General features: G+C 42.0%; 3 protein-coding genes across 3 annotated transcripts; 2 read left to right on the top strand and 1 right to left on the bottom strand.

Annotated features, from left to right (window-relative positions):
• Positions 1–3: 3 nt before the first annotated feature.
• Positions 4–6,960, top strand: LOC105938991 (TATA box binding protein). The gene is made up of 9 exons (XM_012880974.3): positions 4–139; positions 543–725; positions 2,590–2,764; positions 2,876–3,053; positions 3,212–3,299; positions 3,541–3,632; positions 5,166–5,333; positions 5,447–5,541; positions 5,667–6,960. Exons 2-9 carry the CDS (start codon positions 675–677, stop codon positions 5,744–5,746), a joined length of 927 nt encoding a protein of 308 aa, XP_012736428.1. The 5' UTR covers positions 4–139; positions 543–674; the 3' UTR covers positions 5,747–6,960.
• A 1,680-nt stretch (positions 6,961–8,640) lies between these two features.
• pdcd2 (programmed cell death 2) lies at positions 8,641–13,087 on the bottom strand. Its single transcript, XM_036136556.1, has 8 exons — positions 12,779–13,087; positions 12,045–12,153; positions 11,838–11,894; positions 11,447–11,635; positions 11,158–11,343; positions 10,111–10,211; positions 9,917–10,030; positions 8,641–9,152 (listed from the first exon to the last, which is right to left on the bottom strand). Exons 1-8 carry the CDS (start codon positions 12,956–12,958, stop codon positions 8,973–8,975), a joined length of 1,116 nt encoding a protein of 371 aa, XP_035992449.1. The 5' UTR covers positions 12,959–13,087; the 3' UTR covers positions 8,641–8,972.
• An 836-nt stretch (positions 13,088–13,923) lies between these two features.
• On the top strand, positions 13,924–26,424 carry rhoua (ras homolog family member Ua). The gene is made up of 4 exons (XM_012880981.3): positions 13,924–14,489; positions 14,762–14,820; positions 18,892–19,080; positions 20,950–26,424. The coding sequence occupies exons 1-4, from the start codon at positions 14,216–14,218 to the stop codon at positions 21,232–21,234; spliced, it is 807 nt and encodes a 268-aa protein (XP_012736435.1). The 5' UTR covers positions 13,924–14,215; the 3' UTR covers positions 21,235–26,424.
• Positions 26,425–26,836: the final 412 nt, after the last annotated feature.

Genomic DNA, 26,836 nt, shown 5'->3' with positions numbered 1-26,836 from the left:
GTGCGCTCCGCGGTGACACGCCGGAAGTTAAAGCTTCCTCTTCCGGTGAGCGCCGAGGAGCAGGCCAGTGAGGGGGGGATGACACGGAGCTAAAGCTAGCTTAATTCTGTCAAGACTGCGCTCGAATGCAAAGGAGTGTGTAAGTCGACCTAAATATGAGGTTATTTCTAACTTAATTAAATAACAATAGGCGTTCTCGCGCTGCCGTAAAGCGTTTATTTATTGCGGCTTCGCGTTAGCTGACATTAGCTTTGACGTTAACACCAGCTAGCTGGCGTGTGTCTGTGTGTTGTTTTTTAAAGGTTTTAAGCTTTAAACTCACCGCTGCCGTGTTGTAAAGGCCCTTAACTTTGATACAACCTGCCATTCTCTGAAGTATGCGAATAAACGCTCAGGAAAGTTTTATAAAACCTTTTAAACTCGTAAATGTGACTTGAAGCTTCTGCTTTCGCGCCACTGCTATAATTCTGGTTTTTGATGCATGTATTTAGTCGTTTATATTGTATTTATGATAGAAATGTTGTGTCTGTTCGTATTTACAGCCGAGAAATTGGGTGTCCTGGTTGTTTTCCATGCACGCAGACCATTAACATCCAAACTGTTTAGAGACGCCCGCATTGTGAAGTTCTTCGGATCAGCTTTACTGCCTGCTGCTGGGTGGCAGTGTTGAAGAAATGGACCAGAACAACAGCATACCACCCTTCCAGGGTCTGGCTTCCCCTCAGGTAAGAACGGGATTTCTTTTATTTCTCTTGTTCTCAACGTGTGCAGGTGCATCTCAGCGCTGCAGAAAGGGAACTAAAACTAAGTACAATTGTCTTGAAATTAGTGCATTTGCGCTTGACTTGAGTAGGTAAATAAGATTATCTGCCAATGGAATAAGAGTTATGCACTTAAAATGAGATTAACTCATCTCCATCATCTTATTTCAAGTGCCGTATGTCTAATTATCTTATTTTAAGGGGCAAAATACTCCTTCCACTGGTATATAACCTTATTTATCTGCTCAAATCAAGGCAGTGAGTGAATTAGAGCATTGTCAGAAAAAAAGTTAATTTAATATCTAATGTGCGATCATCGAACACATGTTCATCGAACACAGTGATTTATGTATTGCCGTTCATCGTTTTGAGGAGTGTGGCTCACGCAGCTAATGAAAGCTCAATTCATTTTATTTGAAAATAAGAGCGTTGCGCAAGACAAATAAACACAATCACGGGGAAGAATGCTGACTGGACAGTGGTCCAGCTGACAGGTATTGATCCGCTCCACAGGACCGGTAGGCCACAACAATCATTGCTAAAGAAGCTGGCCACTGTTGACCTGCCAAGCTGTGGTCGTTTCAAGAGTTTGTGGGAGGTTTGCAAGGTGTCTGTTGTGGCTGGAGGTCATCAGAGCTGTCTGGGACATGAGCTACAACCTTCTCACTCTTTGTACTGAGTTGTTCCACCTTAGCAATGTTTACCTGTTGTGAAAAGGAAGTGGACCGGGTTGCTCAGCTGTCCCGAGTTCTCTCTTCAGATGAAAGTTTGCATTTTATTTGGTGATCAAGGTCCCACGGTTTGGCAAAAGACCTAGGAAATTTGAGAGCATTCCATGCATCTCTCTGCTTGCACACCTTTAAGGAGATGCTGATATCATTTTCTAGCAGTACTCAGCACATGTCCCTGATACTGAAAGTACCAATATCTGCTTTGATGACCATGGTACCACTTGCTTGGCCTAAACAGCATAGATTATTTATGGCAGGGGTAAGTGAGGCCCTGGTGCCATTTGCAACCCGTGGATTGATTTTTTTATTTTATTTATTTATTTATTTTATTTTTTTGTGTGTGACCTGCCAGCACAGGTTGTTGGTGCACCTTTAATTAGGGAAAATTATTGTTGATAAATTAAAATCTTACAATGGAAAATTTTAAATGGGATCAAAGTATTTGTCTCTCAATAACCACATATGCTGTTTGCCTTTCTATAATTTCATAGTGAATAGGACCACATTTATCCACTGACTTTTACTCAAAAGGAAACTTTGGCTACGTTCACTCTGCTGTCCTGATGCTCATTTTCATTTTTTAGCTGAAATTTGATTTTTTTTTTTTTTTTTTTTTTTTTTTTTTTTGAGGTGACTTCATACTATTAAATGTGACCACCATCGTACCACAAATCGACTCACATGTGCAGATAATGGGATACGTCACACAGCAGCGCAGTGTTGGTGAATGCAATTGTTTCTAGAAGTGTTCAATAAAGATTCATAAAAAAAAAACTGTTACCCCAAATCCTGCGACAGACTGGCGACCTGTCCAGGGTGTACCTCGCCTCACCCCGGTGACAGCTGGCGATGGGCACCAGCACCCCTCACGTCCCCACAGGGCATCGACGTGGTAGAAAATGGATGCTTTCTGCTCTCCCTGTCCAAAATCTGCACATCGCTGTCGTCAAAACTGCGTCCTCTGTTCTTGAGGTGCAGGAGAACCGCTGAATCTTGACCTGAGCTGCTGGCCCTCCTGTGCTGTGCCACGCGTTTATTTAGTTGTTGTTTTCACCACTAAATGTTAATTTCCCGTGCGATGATGTGTCTCCGTTCAGGGTGCCATGACCCCAGGCATGCCGATGTTCAGTCCCATGATGCCGTACGGCTCAGGCCTCACACCCCAGCCAGTGCAGAACACAAACAGCTTGTCTATACTCGAGGAACAGCAGAGGCAACAGCAGCAGCAGCAGCAACAACAGCAACAGCAGCAAGCACAGCAGTCCAATGCAGGTAGGCGCACGTTATAATTGCTGATGTCGTCTCCATTTCTTTAGAGGGAATACATATAAAATGCATTGGCTGGGTTTGTGATTAAACGAAGCTTAAACCTTTGGTCCTCAGGCCTTGCAGGGACGTCGGGGCAGACTCCTCAACTATATCATTCCCAGGCGTTAGCAGGCTCGACCACCACTGCACTGCCAGGAGGCCCCGGGCTCTACAACACTCCGATCGGCCCCATGACCCCCCTCACTCCGGCTACACCTGCGTCAGAGAGCTCAGGCATTGTCCCAACGCTACAGTACGTCTATTATTCATTTGGTCGAATCCTTACGGGGTTCGTTTTTGTCTCTTGGTTATATTACTGATTTGCCGGTTAAATTGATTCGTCACGTTGGTGTGAAGTGTTGTCACAATATACTTTGTAAACTCAGCTTTTTTCTTTCCCTTTGCAATCAGAAACATAGTATCTACTGTAAACCTGGGCTGTAAGCTGGATCTGAAGACTATTGCACTGAGAGCCAGGAATGCAGAGTATAACCCCAAGGTAAAAGATCCATGATCTCCTCTTTTCTTGGACCTTTTTTCTGCACCCAGAAGTATTTTCTTTACTGTCATTTCACTTTGTTGACTTTCCCCCTGCAGCGTAATCTGTTCAGCCCCTTTCCTCAAGAACGATCAAACCGATTTGAAACTTAACAGATCGTCTTATATAGAATGAAAAAAAAATTCAAATAAAACAGAGGCCCTGTCGTCCTTGTAAACACTCTGAACTGTTAATCTTCTAGCGTTTTGCTGCCGTCATCATGAGAATAAGAGAGCCCAGGACCACCGCACTTATCTTCAGCTCTGGGAAGATGGTCTGCACTGGAGCAAAGAGGTCAGTGACAGTTTTAGTAGCAAAGCTATCTGGTCAGCTTTGTTTTCTATTTATATTTAGTATATTACTAAAATATTTGAAGTTTTTCACATTTTGTTGCGTTAAAACTAGAACTTCAATGTGTTTTATTGGGATTTTATATAATGGATACAACAAAGGGAAAAAAAAAAGTTGCATTTAACTTACTGATACTTATAAATAAATTCAGTGCAACTAGCTGCTTCCAGAAATCGGCATGTTAGTAAGAAGTTAGTGAGGGATTGCTGCGAAGCCATGGACAATGCAGACGACTGTCCACTGTGACTCTACGCTCTATCTGGAGGAGTGAATGCTGCTTGGAGAGACTTTGATGCAATCTGCTGGATTTCCCTAGACAGGAAACTTTTTGACTAATCTGTATGATTTGATTGAATTTGACTTTGGAAAGTGCCTTGAGATGACATGTATCATGAATTGGCGCTATATAAATAAAATTTAATTGAATTAAGAAGGGTCCCCCTGTCTAAATTAATCTCAGTATAAACCCAGCTGTTTGCTGAAGGACATTAATGCCATCATGGAGACCAAGGAGCACAGTAGACAGGTCAGGGAATAAGTTTAAAGCAGGCGCTAGATTGTATAGTATAGGTCTGCAGTAAATAGCAGCTTAAATCAGAGAAGTAGCCAAGAGGCCCATGGTAGCTCTGGAGGAGCTGCAGAGTTTCTCTTATCAGGTGGAAGAATCTGTTAGCTAAGCAGTGGTTCATTTTGCTCTCCAAAAGTCTGCTGTTAATTCCAAAAAAAGTAAAAAACAAAGCAACTGGACTTGTTTTTTGTAGTTGAAGACGTTTCGCTTCCTCTCCAGGAAGCTTTCTCAATTCAAAAAGTCTGGAGTAATGATGAGTACCAAGCTTTATACTGCTGCCTAACAAAGGCTTTGTAATGGCTTAAATAACATGCAAATTCAACCGAAACAGGTCCACCCCTTAGTAATGGGCGGTATAGCTTGGTACTCCCGTAAAACTTTTCTCTCTCGTGGTGAAACATGGTGGCTGCAGCAGCAGATATGGGAGCTGGGGCTGTAGGGAGACTGGAGACTGGGGCAGAGGCTCGACTTCCAACACGACGACTACGCTGACGTTGGGGCTGGAAGGGAAAGTCTTGGATTAATTCATGTGTTGGAGTGGCCTAAATCCAACATTGAGAATTTCTGATTTGGCCTGAAATAAATGTTCACATAACTCTTCGCCAAACCAGAGAAGGTCTTGAAAAGAAAAATGGGCAACAACAACAAAAAAAGCCTGACTTGATTGACAAAATTGGTAGAGATGTACCCCAAAAAGACCTGCAGCTGGAATTACAGCAAAAAGCTTTTCTACGACGTATCCAAACGGGTATTTTCCATCCTTTCTCGATGCATTGGAGTTTGCGGTTGTCATGATAAAATGTGGAAAATTTCAAGGGATCTTCGCAAGCTCTCAACTGTATGTAAATCAGCTCCCAGTTTTTTTTTTATTTTTTTTTATTGTACATTAACTGAGGCTTTGTTTTCAGCGAGGAGGAGTCGAGGTTAGCAGCTAGGAAGTACGCGCGGGTGGTGCAGAAGCTGGGCTTCCCCGCCAAGTTCTTGGACTTCAAGATTCAGAACATGGTGGGCAGCTGTGACGTGAAGTTCCCCATTCGACTGGAGGGCTTGGTCCTCACACATCAGCAGTTCAGCAGGTCCGTTTCCAACCGTAGCCGCTGGTAGACAACTTGTGAAGGTTTTCTGCCTGAAACTTTTTTTTGTTTACCCGTTTTAAATGAACTTACATAAACTACCTTCTGTTTCGTAGCTATGAGCCGGAGCTGTTTCCAGGATTGATTTATAGGATGATCAAACCCCGAATTGTCCTGCTAATCTTTGTTTCTGGGAAGGTAGTACTCACAGGTAAGGACAGGAAGCAGGCTCGGATAACTGCAGTACTTCTTGGGAGAAATATATTCCATACTGGTAAATGTTGACCAAGTATTTTACATCCATGTCTCTTAATTATTATTATTTTTTTTTTTTAGGGGCCAAGGTGAGGGCAGAGATCTACGAAGCATTTGAAAACATTTACCCCATCCTGAAAGGTTTTCGCAAGACGACGTAGAACTTGGTAGTTTTCATCTCCCCCAACCTCGTCTCTTCTTTTGTTTTATTTTTTAAGCTGCATCAAAGTGACTCACTGGTGTTGAACTTTTTACGTGACGGACTGTATGGGATGTTGTACACTGAGATCTTGTCTGGTTTTACCTTTTTCTTTTTTCTTTTTTTTTCCCCCTGCGGATTTTTAAACAGGATTTTAAGGGTCCTCTTCCAGTGTACTGATCAAACATGTAGGTGAACACCATTTCCATCCATCTCCTGCAGTTTCAGGTTTGCTCTACCGTCACATCCCTAATTTGTAAATAGCACTGTAAGAAAATGTAAAAAGATTTGTTGACGAACAGAAAAGCAGTCTGAAGGGGACTTGTTTTTAGTTTTGTTCTAAACAGTTTAACTACTTTTGTACGCTGCGTTTTTAGCCTTTGTTCGCCCACTTCCAGGCTTTTACTGCCCTGTGTTCAGATCTCGCTATTTGGATCTTTCTTTCGACCCGTTCCAAGCAGTAATGAAGCAGGTTTCTTACAACTAAAAGGTTTAAGACTAGCTGAATTGATTTAAACCTGTCACCAAGTTGTTTGTTTGGTTGTGCAGCTTCTGGCCCTGTTCAGGTACGCTCTGACTGGAGAGTCGGGCTGAAACGCGTTTTCTATTGAAAAGTAAGGTATGTTGTAATTTACAGAAAGAAATGTTTTAATGGTTCAGCTGGAGCTAAACGTATTTTTTTATATTTTAAATATGAAAAAGATGGAAATCATGAGGCAGATGCAGCTAGTTCCTGTTTCAGCGATTAATGGCAGTTTGGCAATTGGTCAAAATATAAATGTGAAGGAAAAATGCTTCGTAAATAAGTTTATACCTAGCACTAAAAGAAACAATTTGGTTTTAGTATCTAAATATCTATTTTTGGCCATGTTAAAACTTCATTTGAGGATTTCTATCAGTGTTGAAGACATTTAAGTGAGTTTAGGTCTTTGGGTGTTTGTTTAAACACAAACTGTAATTAAACCTCAACCATTTCAACGCTTTCCTGTTAGCCAGCTCAACATTTGCTTCGTAGTTGGAATCAAATCGGCGTCAGAATCCGTCTCTGCCATCAGATTTCTGCGTTGAATATAGATTTTCAGAATAGATCAGGAAGTGTTTTTCCATCCGGTGCTTCATCTGAAGTCGTTACATGTTCTGCCTTCTGCAACAATAAAGCTGTACATACTGACTCCAGATAGAGCTGTGTCTTCCTTTGGAGCAACATTTTTACTTTAAAAATGTTGCAACCATTTTGACCTTTTCTCACCAACCAGTTCAGTTTGCTTCACGTTGCAATCGGGGTAAAACCATCAACCAAATAATTGGTGTCACAGTCTGGCTCTGCCGTCTGGTTTGTGTTTTTATTGTAGGTCAGGAAGCGAATGTTTCGTCTGGAATAGTTTGAGCAGCTCTGGATTATCTGTGCATACTGACTTCAGTTAAAGCTGGGTAGAGTAAGATACCCTTAACTATATGTTTATGAACCTGTAGTTAAGTGAAAAAGTATTTGCGCAGATTTATTTTGCTTTTTCATCACACTTTTTTAAGATCAAACTTTAGTTTCAAAGATAACCTAATTAAAAATAAAGTTCTCATTCAAAAACTATCAAAAGCAACATAGCTTTTTGAAAAATAGTACCCCACATTCTTTAAGTCCTGAATAAACTAACCACATTTTTGTGTGATTTCACTGGTCACATCCAAGCCCTTTTAGTCTGGCCTGTAGATCCAATAAATCTCTTGGAACGGGACCCATCTGGCAGCATGAAGTAGGCTGAAAGCTCTCAAAGAGCAACACATGCCCAGATCTGAATACATTCAACAGGTGAGGTGGAACAAAAAGTCATGTGCATCCAGCAGTCATGTGCATCCACCATTGCTAAACCACTGCTGACCAAAGCCAACATAAAGGCCCGTCTCACATCAAGACGTGGAATATTCTGTGGAGTGATGAGATAAAACTGGAGCTGCTTTGTAAGGTGCGTCATTACATCTGGCTTAAATCAATACAGTATTTCAGAAAAAGGAAAGGCTGACAATCCGTGGTGATGATCAACTGCTTCACAACATGGCTGACTCACTATCATTGGAAAGATGATCTTTGTGTATTACCTACACTTCAGTAATACAGCAGAGCAATGACCCAAAGAAAGTAAGTCAGCCAGCTACTTCACCTCCGAGTGGCCATGAGTTTTTATTAGTGGTCTAGTCAAAATACTGACTTGTATATTGAGATTTAATGGCTTGAACGTACAAACATACCAGGATACCTACAGTATCCTGTAACTGACAGTAACTGATGCGCCTGAACTGCAGTTTTATATAAAACTGCAGTGTTTTAGTTATTTGATGCATGGCTCTATTGAAGACCAATTCTATTTGTTTTTAAATTGAAATTCTAATTAAGAAAAAGGACTTGGAACACAGTAATGCCACTCACTCAACAAAGTACTCACTTGTGAGCTGCACTACTTAGTCCTTCCAGTAGAGGAATGTTATAAACATTTAAGATATAATGTTAAAGAAAGCTAATTGGTTGGTTGGATAATTTTAAAGAGGTCAAAGAAAAAAAAAAACTTTTTTTATCCCTTAAATACATGATCAGAACAGGGGCAAAAGAAGGGCTCTGGGGCAACAATAACGGGCAATTCAGACCGAAGTATTGCAGCTCCACTTTATATAGACCACAACTCAATTATTTAAATGTGAAAAGGAAGGCATTAAAAAGCACGTGTCTCCTTTAATTCTGATATTATGAATGTAAAATAAATGTAAAATACTGACTTGTCGAAAGCTGAGAACGTACCTTTGATAGTATATTTTTAAACACACAGATTCTGGGTGATTATCTGAACTTTAAGGACACAGATCACATAACTGTTCAAAGCGGTTTATTCATAGCAGTCCAGATGGTCCAAATCCACCCAGAATATAAAATTGTTAGTTAAAAATAATCTACCTGGACTCTCTCAAGAGAAAGACGGCACTGTCAGCCACAACCGTGGCCATGTTTGCAGTTTATCAAATGTGGATTGGCTTTACTTCTCTTTGATCAGCTCCTTTACACTTAAAAAGGCTTTTTTCCCCCACCAGCAGTGGGCAATTCCTTCATGAGATCACTGTCTATATGAGGAAACAGAGGTGAAACTTTGTTTACTTTATTTGAGCACTTCTGCTTTCAGCCAGCTACAATCGACAAAGACGGACTACGTGTTTTTATTCTGCGTCTGTTGATCTGAGCTGAAGTCCTGTTTCCAGATGAACTCTGAGCAGTACTGGTCTTGGTGGTTACAGCTGGCGGAGCACGTGTAAACCACCACGGTCCCCCAGTCGATGCTGGCTCCTGTCGAGTCCACGCGGAGATCGTTTAACAGCTGGGGCATCACCTGCAGAGACAAACATCCTCTGAGCTCAAGCACGAGTGAACGCCGGATTTAGTTAGGGACGTAACAGTAAAGCTCCCTGGATTAAAAAAAAACGTACAAATGGAAGGAAACATGCGTGCAAAGTTCTCAGAACGCTGAGGGGTTTTTACCACAGACATCATATACGTAGACGCGTCATAGGGCGCAGGTTCGCACGTCAACGTCACCGCCATATTGTATGTGGCAGAAAAAAGTTGAGTTCTGTTATTGTGAACGTGAAACCGTGTCACATGTGAACCTTTAGGAACAGACTTTTTGGGTGAGTATTAAAGAGGTAAAATGAATAATAAGAGAAAAAAAGTCCTAGGTCAATAAAGTAAAAATAAACAAACGTTATAACGTTATGTTATGATAAAAACATCATATTATGAGAATTAAGGGGCAACATTTCCAGAATAGTCACAGTTTGCAGAATTATTTCACTCCTGGAGTAATAGGGCCAGGTTAGATTATTTTAAATATATTTATTGTTTAGGAGAATAAATTCAGGAGAATGAAGCTAAAGGGATACGAAAATAGACTTGTAATATTACAAAAACAAAAATACTACGAATACAAAGTATATTCAGAGATTAAAGTCCCTCTGATACTGTTTAAGTGACTGAGAAACTGCAGATTTGCCACATTTAAGGCGGACGCTCTGACGCATCGCAGCATAGGCAGAACCCACCCAACGACGCGTCTACTCTTATATTAGGTCTATGGGTTTTACCACCAGGAACTACCTGAAACTCAAACGTCCTCTGGGCGCCGCAGGTGCATGCTGGGATCTCCCCCTCTGAAGGGACGTGATCAGAGGAGACCCACAGGGGACAGCCTCCTCGACTGTAACGTATCACCTGGACGTGAAAAACAGTCTGGGTCAGACGGACACGCGGAGGGAGACGGCTGAGGCGAGTCGCCCCGGCTGATTTACTACCTGGTGTGGCTCTGAGGCGATCTTCTTCTTAAACCGCCGGAACGCTTTGTTGTCTTCGGTCTCGTGCAAAGCCATCGCCTCCAGATCTGCCTCGGCCAGCGCTAACGGGCAGCGGACAATTATTCACACGTGTGTAGTGTTGTACGTACAATTACATTAGGTATACACACTGCAAAAAGAGAACCAAAAACAAGTAACATTTTCTTGAAATGAATGCATTTGCCCTTGATTTGAGCAGGTAAATAAGAGTATTTTTACCCCTAAAATAAGATAATTAGATATACTGCACTTGAAATAAGATGATGGAGTAGGGCTGGGCGATATGGATTAAAAAATAAATCTCCGATTTTATCATACCAAATCCGATTAATCGATTTTTTTCCTCCTTTTTGTTTCATAAAAAGAAATTAAAGAAATTATTTTAAAACCTTGCTTTTATGTTAAGCATTTCGTCAGGGAGTTGACCTGAATTCAAAGTGCAACTAAAAACAAGCTGTGAAACATGCAAAACAAGATGGCAGCCGTGCCATTATAAACAATGAAAATATAACAAAACATTTGCTGCTAGTGGTATTACACATTGAGCTAAGAACAGCCTTCACTGCACTTGTGAACTTCAAACTAAGTTAAAAAAAACAGTAAATAAGTAAATGAAGTACCTCGTATTATGGTAAAAAAAAGTTTCTACTTAACAATATTTTGACAATACATTTGCCTAAACATATATTCAGCATCACATGCTGTTCTCTTCATGGAAACCCAATGAGTGTATTAGCAAAATAAAATCCAGATTTTCCAAAAATGAAATCTTAAAGAATTGTAAATTCGAATTAATCGATTAAATCGATTTATCGTCCAGCCCTATGATGGAGATGAATTGTTCCTATTTTAAATGCAAAAATCATATTCCATTGGCAAATAGTCTTATTTACCTGCTCAAATCAAGGGCAAATACATTCATTTCAAGAAAATTTTACTAATTTTTAGTTCTATTTTTGCAGTGCAACATTATCCGTTTTTTGCTGTGGTTTCCAGATAACAACGTACCATCAGCTGCGGACGGATTATCGGCACTCTTCGGCACGCTGACCTCTTCTCCTCCTCCTCTGACTTGGGCCTCCGCATCTTCTCCGTCCGCATCTTCTCCATCCTCCCCTTCCTCTTCAGGCTCAGTGACGAGCTCAGACTCAGGGAAAAGAAAGGCAGCAGCGGCGGCGGCAGCAGTGGGCGCCTCTATATTCAGAGAGAGAGAGAGAGAGAGAGACGCAGCAGCAGAGAATCAATCTTCCAGAGTCCAGGCTGGGGGTCAGAGCTGGCCTGCCGGGTGGAGCTGTACCTGCGCCGAGGCACTCCTTTTTGTGGGAGTGTTTCCAGTGGACCGTCTGGTGGTGTCTTCCACAGTAGGTCACGGTGTGGCAGCGGGAGCAGGCCTTGTTTCCAGGGCAGCCACACACCCAGCACAGTTTGACTCCAGAGACGGATAAGAGGCTGGAGTCCTCTTCAGAGGCGTTTGGTGGCTCATCATCTGGATCAAATGGAGACAATTATTCCAGATGGAGGAGATTCATTGTGGTGGGACTACTGTGTGATCCTCGACATCGCCGGGAAATGTCACTTTCCCCACCTTCGACCTTTACAAGTCAGACTGCGGCATATTTAAATTGTGTTTTCTAACTACATTAAAAAAAAAAAACTCAATCTTTCCAAACAGCAGCACGCGTACAAACCTGTAGGAGGGTCGTAGGAGTAGAACTCGTTCTTCCTGGAGAGCTGACTCCTGAAAACTGCCGTGAAGAAGAAATCAGTCGAAAGGCGCAGAATAAGCCAACACTGAGATGGAAAGAAATTCAGCAACGGAAGCACAGACTCGATGAAAAGCGCGTCGAATGACGAGCGAGAAAGCAAAAGCGGCCATCGACGACGGCCACTGGTACCTTTCATGCAGCGGCTGTCGTTGTGGGAATAGCACTCGGGGGTTTTGCAGCAAAACAGGAAGAGCGTTCTGTGGAAACTTCTGTCCTGACCTGAGATCGGCGCATACACCTGCAGCAGAGACGTGCGCACAGTTCATGATCATAACGGCAACGCTTAACCTTACAGAGACAGAAGCTGTTCAGAAATGTATCAGATATGGAGTCGGACTCCTGGCCCGTGGACCTTTGCTGCATGTCCTCCCCCTCTCTCTCAACCCTATTTCCTGGCAGTTTACTTTAGAAAATAAAGGCCAGTAGTGCCACACAAAGAATAGACTTTCAACAAAAAAATTACCACACTTTTTCCTTCCACATAACTTTCTGTTATGTTCGGATACAACACTCTGATTAGCTTCTTGAGCAATGACCAATTTGTCACTTATCCTCCATAATGATCAAAATTAACAAACATAAAATCGATTACTGTGTGTTGAATCTTTATAAGTTTCACCTTTTAAGGTAAAATTATGATCCGCTCGTATTAATTTAGACTCTTTATGCGATCCACGGTGAGATTACAGTCTGTGAAGTGAACAGGTCCGTTTTAAGTCTAGTCTCTGATTTATCTGACTGATTTATAGTGATCAGTTTCGCTGTTTAGATCGATTCAAATGTTATCACAGCTACAATAACTTTCTCCAACAATCCAGATAATTAAAGGAGTCTGGGCAGTGCTCACTCCTTCAGGAACCGACCTGCAGCAGGAAGACCATGGGCAGCCCGCATTTCTCACACTCCAGATCGGAGTGGGAGGGCAGGCCCCTCTGGCTGAGCCACGCCGGCTTCCCTCCGACCTTGCTGGGGAACTGAGAGGACCGAAGCCGCCACGGTTCGGCCTCCTCCAGGAAACCCAGGACCACCTCAGCAGAGGCCATATCACTGTTAAATCGGAACTTAAAAACAATTCACTGAAAACACGGGGTCTTCTTCCGAAATTTCACCAACTTCAACACACGCTGACACGGCTGGGAAAGGTGTCCGTGAGGAAACATGAGCCGCTGTTTGGTTCCGCAGCGAACGGCTGAACTGGCGCTGGCCGCTAGATGGCGATGTTGTTCATCTTTATTTAGCAAAAACGTTTACAAGTAAATAAATATGTATATCTTTCACTATTTGAAGAGCAAGATTCATTAGTGTTACAGCAGAGGTATAAACTAACAAAATGTACTTAAATAGTGCACTTTTACAGGGGCACAGTGGTATTTGAATTTAAATAAATCTTTGTGAAAATTTTTGTAAAATTCCCTCATAAGACAGTTTACATTTTATCTGAACGTGAATTGCATTTTGTAATAGATTTACATTGACAAGTGGACGACAAAAATGTCAAAGTTTAGCCTGAACTCATTCAGTAAACAAAAAAAAAAAAAAAAAAAAAAAAAAAAAAACGAAAGCCACGATTTTAAAGGGAAAATGGGAGAAATGGAGTAAAAGTGGTTATTTTAGCGACTATAATTTGTAGACACTACTGCGTAATCCCCTCTAGTTAGTCGTTTGCTCGTCTTTTGCCTTTTATTGTTAATTTTAGTGTTGCGTCATCGCTAACTGCTTTTATTATTATGGCTCAATCTTGTGTTATTAATCATTTTTACCTCAGCTCAGATTTCTATTTAACAATTTGGGCGCCTTATGGTATATTATTAAAGCACTTTATGAATAAAGAGTTTAAGAATAAATTGATTAAGTTAAGTTAGAGCCTTTTTTTTTTTTTTTGCCAGAACACACACACACACACACACACACACACACACACACACACACACACACACACACACACACACACACACACACACACACACACACACACACACACACACACACACACACACACACACGGGGTGATGTCACGGAGGGGGAGTCTGGTTTGGGACGGGTCGGTCCGCCGGACGCCTGGACGGACACTCTCCGCAGCTGATGGATAATTAAATGCTGGCTTTTTGTTGTTAAATAACTCACCAAACTGTGTCACCTCAGCACTGCGGCTCTGGACTCGTGCTGAGGGAGAAAGTTCTGTTTTTATGTGTCAACCATGGAGACTGAGGGGAAGCGGACAGTCCACTGCCAGTAAGGAGGACAAGAATGGACGGAGGGAGAAGTGACCCACCCAGGGAGGACTGATCCCCGCCGCCTCCATGTCCCCCTCCTCTCCTTGCCAGGTGCCTGCGAAACGCGAGGCGGGCTGCAGGCCGGCGCCGGTGCCCCCCGCTCCGCCCGTCCCGCCGCGCAGGGTCCGGAGCCGGGACGGGTGCTCCGGAGGAAGGACGCGCCGGGCGGGCGCCCCGGAGAGGCGGGTGAAGTGCGTGCTGGTGGGGGACGGAGCTGTGGGGAAAACCAGTCTGGTGGTCAGCTACACCACCAATGGTTACCCCACCGAGTACGTTCCGACTGCGTTTGACAACTTCTCTGGTAAAGGATGGAAGAAACTTTATTTCTTTTTTTATCAAAAAAATAATCTGAAACATATTTAAACGATGATTCTGCTGCAATAGCAGGTGATGAGTAACACGTCAGTCTCTGTAAATATAAAGGTGGGAAGGATTATGCCCAGAGAATATGTATTTATCCATTTATGGATCATGCGTAATTCCTTATGGAAATGTCGCCATATGCATGGCAGGCAAACTGTGACACGTTTTCTTCTGACATTATAATGATTGATTCTGTCAATTTCTGCACAGCGGTGGTATCAGTGGATGGGCAGCCAGTGAAACTACAGCTCTGTGACACGGCTGGACAGGTCAGTGCAACCCCCCCCCCCCCCCCCCCCCCCCCCGTGTCCTGCAGAAGTATTCACACCCCGTGACCTTGTTCACGTTTGGTCTTGTTAAAGCCACGCACTCTAATGTATATTATTGGGATGTTATGTGACAAACCAACAAAAGGCTTATCATGACTGTAGCATGAAAATCCGGAAAGTGTGAGGGAAGACCCTGTGGAGGCAACATTCGCTGTAAATAACAGCTGCAAGTATTTTCGGGAACTCTTACATAACATGATGCTGAAAGTTTTGCCCGTTCATTCTACAAAATAGACTGGATGGAGAACATAAGTGAATTCCCAAGTACTGCTACATATTCTCCGTTGGATTTAGGATTGGACTTTGACTAGGCCAATCCAACACATTTATATGATATGGTATGTTTGTATCTTTGGCTGACTGTTTATGCTTATGGTCCTGCTGGACGGGGAACCTCCAGCTGAGCCTTTTGCAGCCTCTAACTTGGTTGCCCTGAGTTCATCTCCATCCATCTTCCTTTTAACTCTGACCAGCTAAAGAAAATGACACCCCAAGCATTATCCTGCCATCACCGTGTTTCATGCTGCGGATGGTGTGTTCAGGGGGATGTGTGGCGTTACCTGCCTGGCCAACCTAGCTTTTCCAAGAAGGCCAGCAAGTTTTGGTTTGGGCTCATAGGACCAGAGTACCTGCAGTGTCTGTTTTTCGTGCATAGCTTCTGACAAAAACTGCGAATGAGACTTCTTCTCACTCTTTTTGAACGACTTATTTCTTCCTGTCACTTGTTGATTGTGATTAAACTACACACATTTATTAATTAGGTGGTTTGTAAAGTCAGCTGTTTGCTTTGAACAGTTTAAAAAGGATGCATCATTTTCCCTCCACCTCACAGTTTTGCGTTGGTCCAGCTCATCAATTCCTGATAAAACGTTTTCAGGTCTGATGTTTTGATGTGACAAAAATAGGAAAACCTTTGAAGGAGTCTAAATACCTTTGCGAGGTACTTTAAAAACAGCAGCAGTATTTAATGCTGGTGTTATGCTGAACGTTATTGCCTTGTTGGACAGTTATTCAATCTTTACTGTTTGCGTCCAGTTGTGTTTTTTTTTCCGTTTCTTGTTTTCCTTTTTAAACTTTTCTGAGACTTGAAGCTGCAAAGAAAAGCAGGATATGCATGACCCATAAGGGACGGGATAATGCAGCAAAAGACTCTGTCTGGAGCTGAAACAGGACACTGTGAGGTTGTATTCGCATGGTTTTCCCCCTCTAGTTACAAGTCCACAGGGACGTTTTTACTCTGTGGCAGATGAGTTTCACTCTAGATTTCCTGGTGTAGAGCTCCTAAACCAAACAAATAGATTTTCACTGATTTAAAGTAAAGCAGAATTATAAAAAATTGATATGTGAGCTTAGTTCTTGTCCAGGAAACTGTTCGCTTTGCTTGTAGAAAAAACAACAATCCTTTGTAGACAGGAAGTGAGGTCATTTTGTCCACAGCTGCAGCAGATGATTGTCTTTAAAAGATAGTAAGAGATCCATATCATGTGGGACAAGCTGCTTCTGGTTAGATGTTCTGAGACCACAGTTTCAGAAGTTTCAGCTGAACGTAATTGAGATAGTAAGCCAGGCCTGCTGAGCATCACATCTTTGATAAGAGTAACAGATACTTTGTAAACTCATAGGGGAATGAACATAGTGCAAAAACTAAGCATATATAAAAAGCAACTCTTCCTAGTTAACAATGCTACAAATAATTAATCTATCAGCATGTCAATATAAGATGTATGCACAGAAATGAAGATATCTGTATTATCATCACAAATAGCACCTCAGCTATGATAATTGTAGGGAAGAGGAGGATAAGTTTTTCAGATAAAGCTCAGTGAGACAGTGTGAAGAAATGTTCATATTTAATCATCTATCAATGAAAAGGATCAACTCGGGGCGATTAATTAAAACATTTTGGTCTTTCTCCAAATTCAAGGGCCTTGCTAAAGTTCACACTATGTTGATTTTTTTTCACATTTCCTCAGCTTAAAACCACAAACACGGATGCATTTTATCTGCATTTTATTTGCTAGATCAACACAAAGCCGGGGATAATTGTGACATGGAAGGAAAATGACACATTGTCTCACACACCTTTATGCAACTAAAAATCTGAAAATGTACCATGCATTTGTATTCAGTCCCTTTTATGTAACTGAACCAAATCCAATCCAACCTTTCTGGAGTCATTTAATTAGCAAATAGAGTCCACTTTAGTGTGATTTAGTCTCAATATAAATCCAGCTGTTCTATGGGGGCCTCAGAGGTTTGTTAGAGGACAAACAGCTTCATGAAGACAAACAAAGACGGGCAAAACAAATACCATAAAGTCCAAGGACCTCTGCAGACAGAGGTGAAGTTATAGAATAGTCTGAAGGCGGGTGAGGTTATGAAACAATGCTCCGAGCTTTGAACAATTTACTGAGCACCGTTCGCTTCATCATCTGAAAATGAGAATATTACACAACTACAAACCAACAAAGACACGGCCGTCAACCTGGACCGACATTCTGGGCAATCAGAGTGTTATTTAGAGAAGTAGCTAAGTTATCAATGACCATGGCTACTTTGGAGGAGCTACAGAGGTCAAAAACTCAAGTGGGAGAATCTGTTGACGGATTGTGTTAGTCCTAAAATCCTCAAATCTGACTTCTGTGAAAGAGTAGTGAGAGGAAGCCACTATTAAAAGAAAACTATGGGAAGTTCTGTTTGCAGTTTGCCACAAGCCGCATAAGCCGACATGTGGAAGCAGGTGCTATTCTCCGATGAGATCCAAATTCAATTCAATTCAATTCAATTTTATTTATATAGCGCCAATTCATGAAACATGTCATCTCAAGGCACTTTACAAAGTCAAATTCAATCAGATTATACAGATTGGTCAAAAAATTTCCTATATAAGGAAACCAGTTGATTGCATTAAAGTTTTGACAACCAGCATTCACTCCTGGGGAAGCGTAGAGCCACAGGGAGAGTCATCTGCATTGTCCATGGCTTTGCAGCAATCCCTCATACTGAGCAAGCATGAAGCGACAGTGGGAAGAAAAACTCCCCATTAACGGGAAGGAAAAACCTCCAGCAGAACCAGGCTCAGTATGAACGGTCATCTGCCTCGACCGACTGGGGTTACAGAAGACAGAGCAGAGACACAACAAGACAGACAAACAAGCACAGAAGCACACATTGATCCAGTAATCTGTTCTACATTAAATGGTAATAGCGGGTGATCTGTCTTCCCTGGATGATGTCACAGTTAACAGAACGTCAGACCAGGTGTACCTACTATGAAGATAAAAGAGAGAGAGAGTAAAAAGTTAAAAGCTGAAATGACGACAAGCAATGCAAAACTGGAGAACAGTAGAACTCAAATGAAAATGTTTTAGCCTCCTTGTAAATCTCATTGATTTACACTCTTAACATACTATCCCAACAGGGACACATGGTGGTGGCTGTATATAGGGATGCTTTCCTTCAGCGGGGACAGAGATGCTGGTCAGAGTTGATGAACAGATGGACAGAGCCAATCCTAGTGCTTCAAAGGTCTTGAGAATGGTGCGAAGGTTTACCTTCCAGCTGGGCAATGACCCTGAAACTTACCGGCAGAGACTAAAAGGAATAGTTTAGATTGAATCATGTTCACGTGTCAGAATGGCCCAGTCAAAATTCAAACCTAAGTCCACCCAAGAACCTATTTTGATAAACAAATAGTTTATAAATCCATGTCCGGATGTGCAAAGCTGGCGGAGACGTACCCTAAATGACTCAGGAGCTGTAATTGTGGCAACAGCTGGTTCTACGAAGTGTTAACTCAAGATGGCTGAATGCACCCCACACTTTTCAGAGTTTAATTCTCATTTATGCTCTAATCTGTGTTGCTCCATTGTGTACAGTCTCAGTAAATTACATTGAATTTAATTAGTTCACACGCACACACACAAAAAATAAAAATAAAATCAAAACCAGACGGCTTATGCTGGTTTCGGTCTGAATCTCAATTTGCTTTCTCCCTCCTCTCTGCTCCAGGATGAGTTCGACAGGCTCCGGCCGCTGTGTTACACCAGCGCAGACGTGTTCATGCTGTGCTTCAGCGTCGTCAGTCCCGCCTCCTTCCAGAACGTTCCAGAAAAGTGGGTCCCGGAGATCCGTAAACACGCCCCGCTCGCCCCCCTGGTCCTCGTGGGGACGCAGTGTGACCTCAGAGAAGATGTCAAGGTGTGGAGTCTCCCTCAAAGGCAGACAGAACAGATTCCTGCTCATTGTTGTTATATTCATTTTGTGTAGGTATGCAGAAGAGAACTGGAATCCTCATTGTGGTTGCAAAAACCCAACGAACAGGATCATGATAGAAACCGAGTAAAAACACAATTTGTAAAACTATCTGCTTGATTTGCTGTCCACGAAGTTAATGATCCTTTTGAAAAAATACTTTGTTTTGCTGTAACTCTGCTTCTGGGAAGTAGCTGGTAGGTGCAAAAAGTGCTGGTCCGCAGCACAAAGACCCAACTGTTAGGGTTGATGGGGCTACCGAACAGCAACCAACGTAAATCATGCAGGTCTGATGAGAAGCTGCGGGGGAATGCTTCCCCAGGGCAGAGGACAGTAGAGGATCCACTCTTACAGCTTCTGCAGCTCTGAGAGCCTGTCCAATGAGTTCAGTTTAAAAGTGAAAGGGCATAATTTAAAGCAGCACTTCCTGCCATCTATTAGCCTCTGGAACATCTGTGTTTCTCATAATGTCGGGCGTGTCATGATGTTGGACCATGTGGAAAGCACAGGTTCCAGTAAGCAGTTAAAGTCTGTCGGCGATGCAGTCGGTCAGTTTTACTGTGCGCGGCCTTCCTGTTACTCTCTCGGGATCTGCTCTCCTGCGCTGCTGCTCGCTAACTCGGCTGTAAAACCTAAGCTGGCAGCTTTATGATCTTTAATAATGATTTGCTCGTCAGCCTCAGAGCGTATTTGCAAAAAAAAAAAAAAAAATGGTGCAAAAGTGACTTTAAATTGTTTTCATCAAAGGAGGTTATTGTGGAATATTTTGATTTCCTATGTTCTCGCCAGAAAACATAGTCTGTTACCTCTTAGTGAAACTCTATAGGTTGTCTTTCAGAAGTAGTTGCACTCCGTGGAAGTTACAAAAACAAAAAGTCACGCATTTCATTGGGATTTTATATGATCAACCAACTCCCAAAAACAAACGAGAAAAAAAGAAAAATCTAAACATTGTGGCATACATTTGTGTCCTTTCACCCCGAGTACCTCGTAATTAAAAAATTACAGCAGCAAATCTCTTGGGGAAAATATTCACTAACTTCAACGGATGTGTTTGCCAGTCATTCCTGGTTTTAGCTCATTTTCGGTCAGATTGGAGGGTGAGTGACTGTGAACATCAGCTTTGAATTGTTCTCACGGATTCTCAGTTGGGTTTAGGTCTGGACTTTGACTAGGCCATTCACATGACCCATGAGTATGCTTTGGTCTCTGCTGATTTGCTTTAGGCTGGAGATTTAGGGTCATTCTCCTTCCCCAAGGTGGCCCTCTGCTCCACCCCAAGTCTTTTTCTGCCTCTGACAGCTTTTCATCTACGACTGCTCTGTATTCAGATCCATCCACCGCCACACTGCAAAAAGGGAACTAAAAGTAAGTAAAATTTTCTTGAAATTAATATATTTTTCCTTGATTTAAGCAGGTAAATAAGACTATTTGCCAATGGAGTGAGTATTTTTACCCCTACAATAAGATAATTAGATATCCTGCCCTTGAAATGAGATGATGGAGATGAATTGTTCTTATTTTAAGTGCAAAAATCTTATTCCATTGGCAAATAGTCTTATTTATCTGCTTAAATCATGGAAAAAATACATTAATTTCAAGAAAATTTGACTTACTTTTAGTTCCCTTTTCGCAGTGCATGTTTCAGTGCGGGGATGGTCTTTTCAGGGTGATGTGCAACGTTAGGTTTTAGTCATACTTAACATTTTGCATGGAGGTCAAAAATGTTTAGATTTGGTCTCAGTTGATCCCAGAACTTTCTTTCTTGCTGTACCTCCTACATTGCTTATGATAATCGACCCTGCCTCCCTCCAGGTGCTCATCGACCTGGCTAAGTACCGGGAGCGGCCCGTGGACCCCGCCGATGCCCGGGACTGTGCGATGGAGATCGGAGCTGTGGCCTACATGGAGTGCTCCTCTTTGACCCAGAAGAATCTAAAGGAAGTTTTTGATACAGCCATCCTGGCCAGCCTGCAGAAATACAGCTCCCGGAAGCACTCGAGAGGCAAACAGAAGCACCGGAAAAAGCCGAGGCAGACGCCGGACAAGATGAAGAGTCTGTCAAAGTCGTGGTGGAAGAGGTACTGCTGCGTGGCCTAGAGCAAGACCGGGGACTGGATGCTGTTCTCACAGCCGGGGTCGGAGGCTGCCATTCTGGTTCCAGAGATTCTGAACAGAAACCTTTTTTTATATGGATAAAGGAGACGATATAAAACCTTGCCTGGAACGTGCAAGCGAACTGAGTAAGACTTTTGCAATTGTAAAATGTTTTTATTCAATTTACTACTGAGCTTCTAGTATGAGTCCCATGCAGGGTTCTTCCCTGAGCTTGCATTTACCAGTTCTGCTCCGGGATCAGTCAAAGATGTGACAGAGTCGTGTCCGGGTTGCTGTGCTCTGGACTCCTAGCCTGTGATAATTTTATCCTGCCTTTTTATGTGTCCCAGAGGAAAACTGGAATCGTTGTTGAATATAATTATCATAGTCGATGACCTAAACTTAACAACACTGTCTGCCGACTTTCTATGCTGTTCCCAACCCGGACCGGTTTTCAGATAAGATCAGAAAGAGAGCTTCCTTCACACCAGAGTTTGTCATTAAGGATTTCATGACCCAGACATGATCACCAGACATATACAAAATCAAAACGAGTTTGGCCTGATGGTAATTTTAGAGCCGCCCAGCAAAAGCCATTTTTATTCAGATGAAAGAACTCACTGATTCGCCGCTTGCGTTTTTTTGTCTGATCTCAAACAGAACAGTTCGTACTTAATTTAGGCCTTCGTTTTTTTTTATTTTTATGTAAAAGCTCCAATCATATCTAATCTTGATACGAACTTGTGCACATTTTTGTCCCATGAGAAAACACTAACTGCTTTGATCAAAACTGAGATTTCCAAACAACCCTCATTCTTTATGCCCTGAGAACATAAAAAAAAAAAAAACAGCAGCAAGAAAACTATTTCATGTGTCTGTTGTTAGGTAAGTCATCATCCTTTCATCTCAAACACAGCGGGGCTCAGAGTGAAAACGGATCGTGGCCGGTTTGGGTTAGTTAACTGTAAATCTTGTGGATATGAATTACTCTCCTGGTTAAACATTAAGTTATTGGTGATTGTATTGTTCCTTCTGCTGAGCTCAGTGAAGTATTCAGGTGAAAATGAAGAAGTCCAGCCTGAACCTGAGGATTTGTGTGTTTGAATTTGGAATCGGCCATGCTGATAAGCATCGTGGCGTCTGATATTTCTACTTCTAAATGTGATTTATCCTTTCAGGCTTGAGTAGGACTGCTTCACTGAATCAGATTCTCCATGTATGTGATTTAATGTCGATTTATCACATTACTGTTTCAGCTATAGTTTAATTCACAATATCTTTTGCTGTCTTTGTTTCTTTTCTGAAAAATCTCCTTTGTCTGTTATTTTATTGGCCATTATAGTTAGCAGTAGTAATCATTCCTCTTGAACTATCTTATATTTTGTGAAATGAAAAAGGCCATTTTTTTATGGGTTTTATCAGGATACATGACAGACCAACCCAAAGTAGTGCATAGTTATATAGAGGAACAAAAATGATGCATGGTTTCAAATTAGTTTTTCTACAAATGAAAATCTAAAAAGCGTAGCATATATTGTATTTAGCCCCTGTGGGTCAATATTTTGCTCTAACTACAGATGCAAGTCTTTTGGATATTCAATTTACCAGCCATGAACGTGAAATGACCGAAATGTTTGCACTTTCCTCTTGGCTCAAGCTCTGTCCGGTTGGATGGAGGGAGTCTAAGGAACATCATTTTCCATGTCTTGCCTCAGATTCTCAACTGATTTCAGATCTTGACTTTGACTAGGCCAGTCTAACACATACATATGCTTTGATCTAAGCCACCCCGTTATAACTCTGGCTAAAAGTTTGGTGTTTTTGTGCTGGAAGCTGAACCTCTGACCCAGTCTCAAGTCTTTTGTAACTAACCTCTAACTGGGTTTCTTCCAGAGTTGTCTTGTATTTAACAGCTTTTCTATCCGTGCAGAAGAAAAGCGTGTCCACAGGATGAGGCTGCCTCCATCACGTTTCAGTGTAGGGATAGGTTTTCCGGAGCTATTGGGAGCATTACTTTTCTGCCAAACACACATCGTGTTTGACATGTAGAGCCTAAAAAAACCCTCAGGTCTGGTTTCCTCAGACCAAAGCACCGTCTTACACGTATTTTTTGTGCTTCTTTCATGGTTTGCGACAAACAGGATCACTGATGAAGTTCTTTCAACATGCTTTCTTCTTGCCACCGTTTCATAAAAAGGACAGGTTGGTGGAGCGTAGCATCATCGGCTGTCTGCAGGCTCTCTCAGCTGAGCTGTGGATCTCTACAGCTTCTCCAGGTACCACTGGTCTCTTGGCATCGTCTCTGTTCTTTCCTGGCCTGTCAGGTCGAACGCTATGGCTTGGTAGGTTTGCCACTGTGCCAAACTCTTTCCATTTCCAGACCATGGATTAAACAGTGCTCCATTAGAAGAATAGAATAGAATGATCCCTGATTGTCCCACTGTTTCGGCATGAGTGAACTTAGATGTTCAAAGCTCCAACCCTGCTTTGAAAAGCTTTCTCCCTGACATGTCCTCCGTATTCCTCGGTGTTCATGACGCTGTTTGCTCATCGGTTTTCTCTAACAAACCTCTGAGCTCTTAGTAGGTGGATTGTTTGCTTCTGAGGGTATTTGGTTGTGCTGTATTTTATTTAGGAGTATCCTGTTAACGGGGGGAAAAACACAAATGCACACCAACTTCAGGTCTGAACTTCGGGTTTCACAAGTTTGCGCTACTTTGCATTGGTCTGTCGCACAAAATCCTACAAAGAACACGTTGAAGCTTGTCGTTGTGACATGGGGAAATGTAGTTTGAGGATACTGTAGCAAAGGGCTATGGAATTTAAAGCTAACCTTTGACATTTGCTAAAGCCTTTGGACATGGTAGCCACTAGAGCAGAAATAAAACCCAATAAGACATTTAAATATCTTCACACATTAATGGCTTTCCTTATCAGAACCACTGCAACAGAAAGGAAAAGGGAGTAACTGGATCTTGGTTAATCCGGCGTCACTAATGGTCACACAACTAAGGCATGAACAGAAAAGGATGTTGTGGTGTTATTTGTTCAGCTGGTCCAACTACAAAGTTTGCAAACCTTTATGAAGACGTCTGGATCATCGGTCGGCGTGCCGCTAAAGAGATTTCTGTGAGTTTTTAATTATATAAGAGGCAACAAAAATCCCCTTTGTGTGTCTTTGTAAATTCTGCACTCAATAGAAATTCACTTTCTAAAGTGATTCATAATTAACAGGATTACTTGACCACCTGGAGTGGTAATTTTAAGAAACTAGCATTTTCTACAGGGTTTTTGATAAATTGGGTGCAATTCTGGGATTCAACTGTTTTTAAATGTGTTGAATGGACTGGCCCAGCTTGGAGAAATAGATCACACCATCTATTTAGGTTTAGGAAGGAAGTTATGGCTTCACCCTGTTATTTTTTTTTTTTGTTTCTTTGTTTTTTGACAATTGATTCAGTTTTTTGTAAATATTTTAAGTACCACGGATCATCTTATGAATCTTTCTTTGCGATCTAGATTAGATTTGCATGAAATGTCATTAAAGATAATAGACAAGGTCCCAGTCAACAAACACAAATAACAAATATATCCGATCAAATCTAAAGAAAAGAAAAAAGAAGAAGTGAAAAGTGTCTATGACATTATTTAGCACATCCATTCTGAAAACGGGTCCCGGACAGATGATAGAGAGCCTCTAATGACCTTCTCAGCTCCCCTCACTATCCTTTGCTGGGCTCTGTTTTCTGCCATATTGCAGCTTTAGATTCAAGCTCGGATTATCAACACACCTTCAAACGTTTTGAGGAAGCGGACTACACGAAATAACCCTTAAACAACCCTGCCACCTTAATCTAAAATGTCCTCTTGCTTTGTAAAAGTTGAATCTTTTGGATCCTCTCAGCTGAAGACGTTTCCGATGCGACTCAATAGGTTCACTGTGTCGATGTTTCACTGCTGATAGCAAATGCTTTGTATGTTGGAGGGGGAGAAGGCATAATAGCTTATTTGTCTTGTGGAGTTAAGTGGGCTAAAGGTCACACACTCTTATGATAGCTGGCATTTCCTGTGTCACGTTTAACAGTAGTCGGTTTTGTATTTAACTCATTTCAGTTTAAACGTCTTTGCAGAGCAGTGGTGTTAATTCTGCTTTTTTTGGTTCGCCTCTCTGTGCCAGTCGGCAGAAAACGCCCGCTACCATTTTAAAATGACTTTAATATGAACGTTTTTGTTTGCAATAACAAACACGTTTAGGTTCTGCGTTATCTAATCACCACAGCCGCTACCTTGATCCCAAGCAATGTTCAGGAAACACAACGCTGGCACGACTTCACCTCTTGCGGCCGCGTTATCAAACGCTACACGGTTTCACTTGTTTTGACTTCTTCTCAGGTGGTTGATGGACCGCGGTGTTGGAGCTGGATGACGGATGATGGGCTTTGTAACGTAGAGCAGATGGGTATCTGAACGTGAAGGCAGAAAACAGAAGGGAGGAACGTTGGGTTTGGGTTTTGTTGAAAGTAACGCATCGTCACTCTTTGTTGCTCTTGTTGAGGTTCGTGAAACTATGTGAGATATAAAACCTCCACTGCAGGTTGGCGCTGCTAGATCTGAGGCTCAGATACAAGGCGTCAAACCAGGTGGTGTTTGGTCTTCTATGATGTGAAGTAAAGAATCAAAAAAAGATTTATTTGTGACCTAAATTAAACTGGCCATTCACAAATCTGTGCGTTCTTTGATTTTCAACTACATGAGAAAGCTCTGTGAGTTTAATAAACAAAACGGATATCTAATCTGGGGTTTCTAGCAGCTGATGCATACCTCACAGTCAGGGGGCACCAGCTGAGAGTTTCCCTCAGAAAACCAACCCACCCCGGCCTGTGGGACCCACCGCTCTGCTTTCACGGGTCAGAAACAGAAACAGGCAAGACGCTGCTGCAACCTGCTCACGTATAACTCTATGTTAACCTCCAGACGTCAGTGAAAGGAGGTTGTGTTTGTACAGCTATGCTCTACTCTGAGAAATAAAGAATATTTGTCATGATGCTGTTTTATGTCTGCGCCAAGAGTCTGATTCCAGGTGTTCGAAAGGCGATGGAAGAGTTTATTTGTGTAGCACAATTCATATGCAATGTTATGAAAGGCAAAGGTAAAGAAAATGCAAATACATTAAAGGATTAAAAAATTTTAAAATCCAGGATCATGTTTTAAGTCGTGATTTAAAGAAGCACACAGTCTCTGCACATCTCAGTTTGCTGCTCAACTCTAGCAAACACCCAAAAACCTTAGAGCCGTTTCAACAAGTCTCTTAGGACTCAGGAGGTTGACACGCTTCATACAAGAGAGACAGCTCTGAAAATAATCTAGACAAAGACAATTTAGTGTCTTACAGACCAATTTTACAAGCAGGGAGCCATTGCAGTGATTTAATAGCTGCTGGGAAATGGTTAACTTGGTGTTGGTCAGGAACCTTGCAGCAGCAGTTCTCTGATTTATCTTTTTCAGAGACCATCACAATAATCAAAGCTACTGAAAATAAAAACCTGCATCATTTTGGCTGTGTCCTTTTTTGAGAGGAATGTTTTTTTTAGAATGGTATTCCGTG

The sequence above is a fragment of the Fundulus heteroclitus genome, chromosome 4 (assembly GCF_011125445.2).
Source record: "Fundulus heteroclitus isolate FHET01 chromosome 4, MU-UCD_Fhet_4.1, whole genome shotgun sequence".
NCBI lineage: Eukaryota > Metazoa > Chordata > Actinopteri > Cyprinodontiformes > Fundulidae > Fundulus > Fundulus heteroclitus.
The sequence above is the reverse complement of the archived record's forward strand: the minus strand, read 5'-3'. Positions and strand labels throughout refer to the sequence as shown.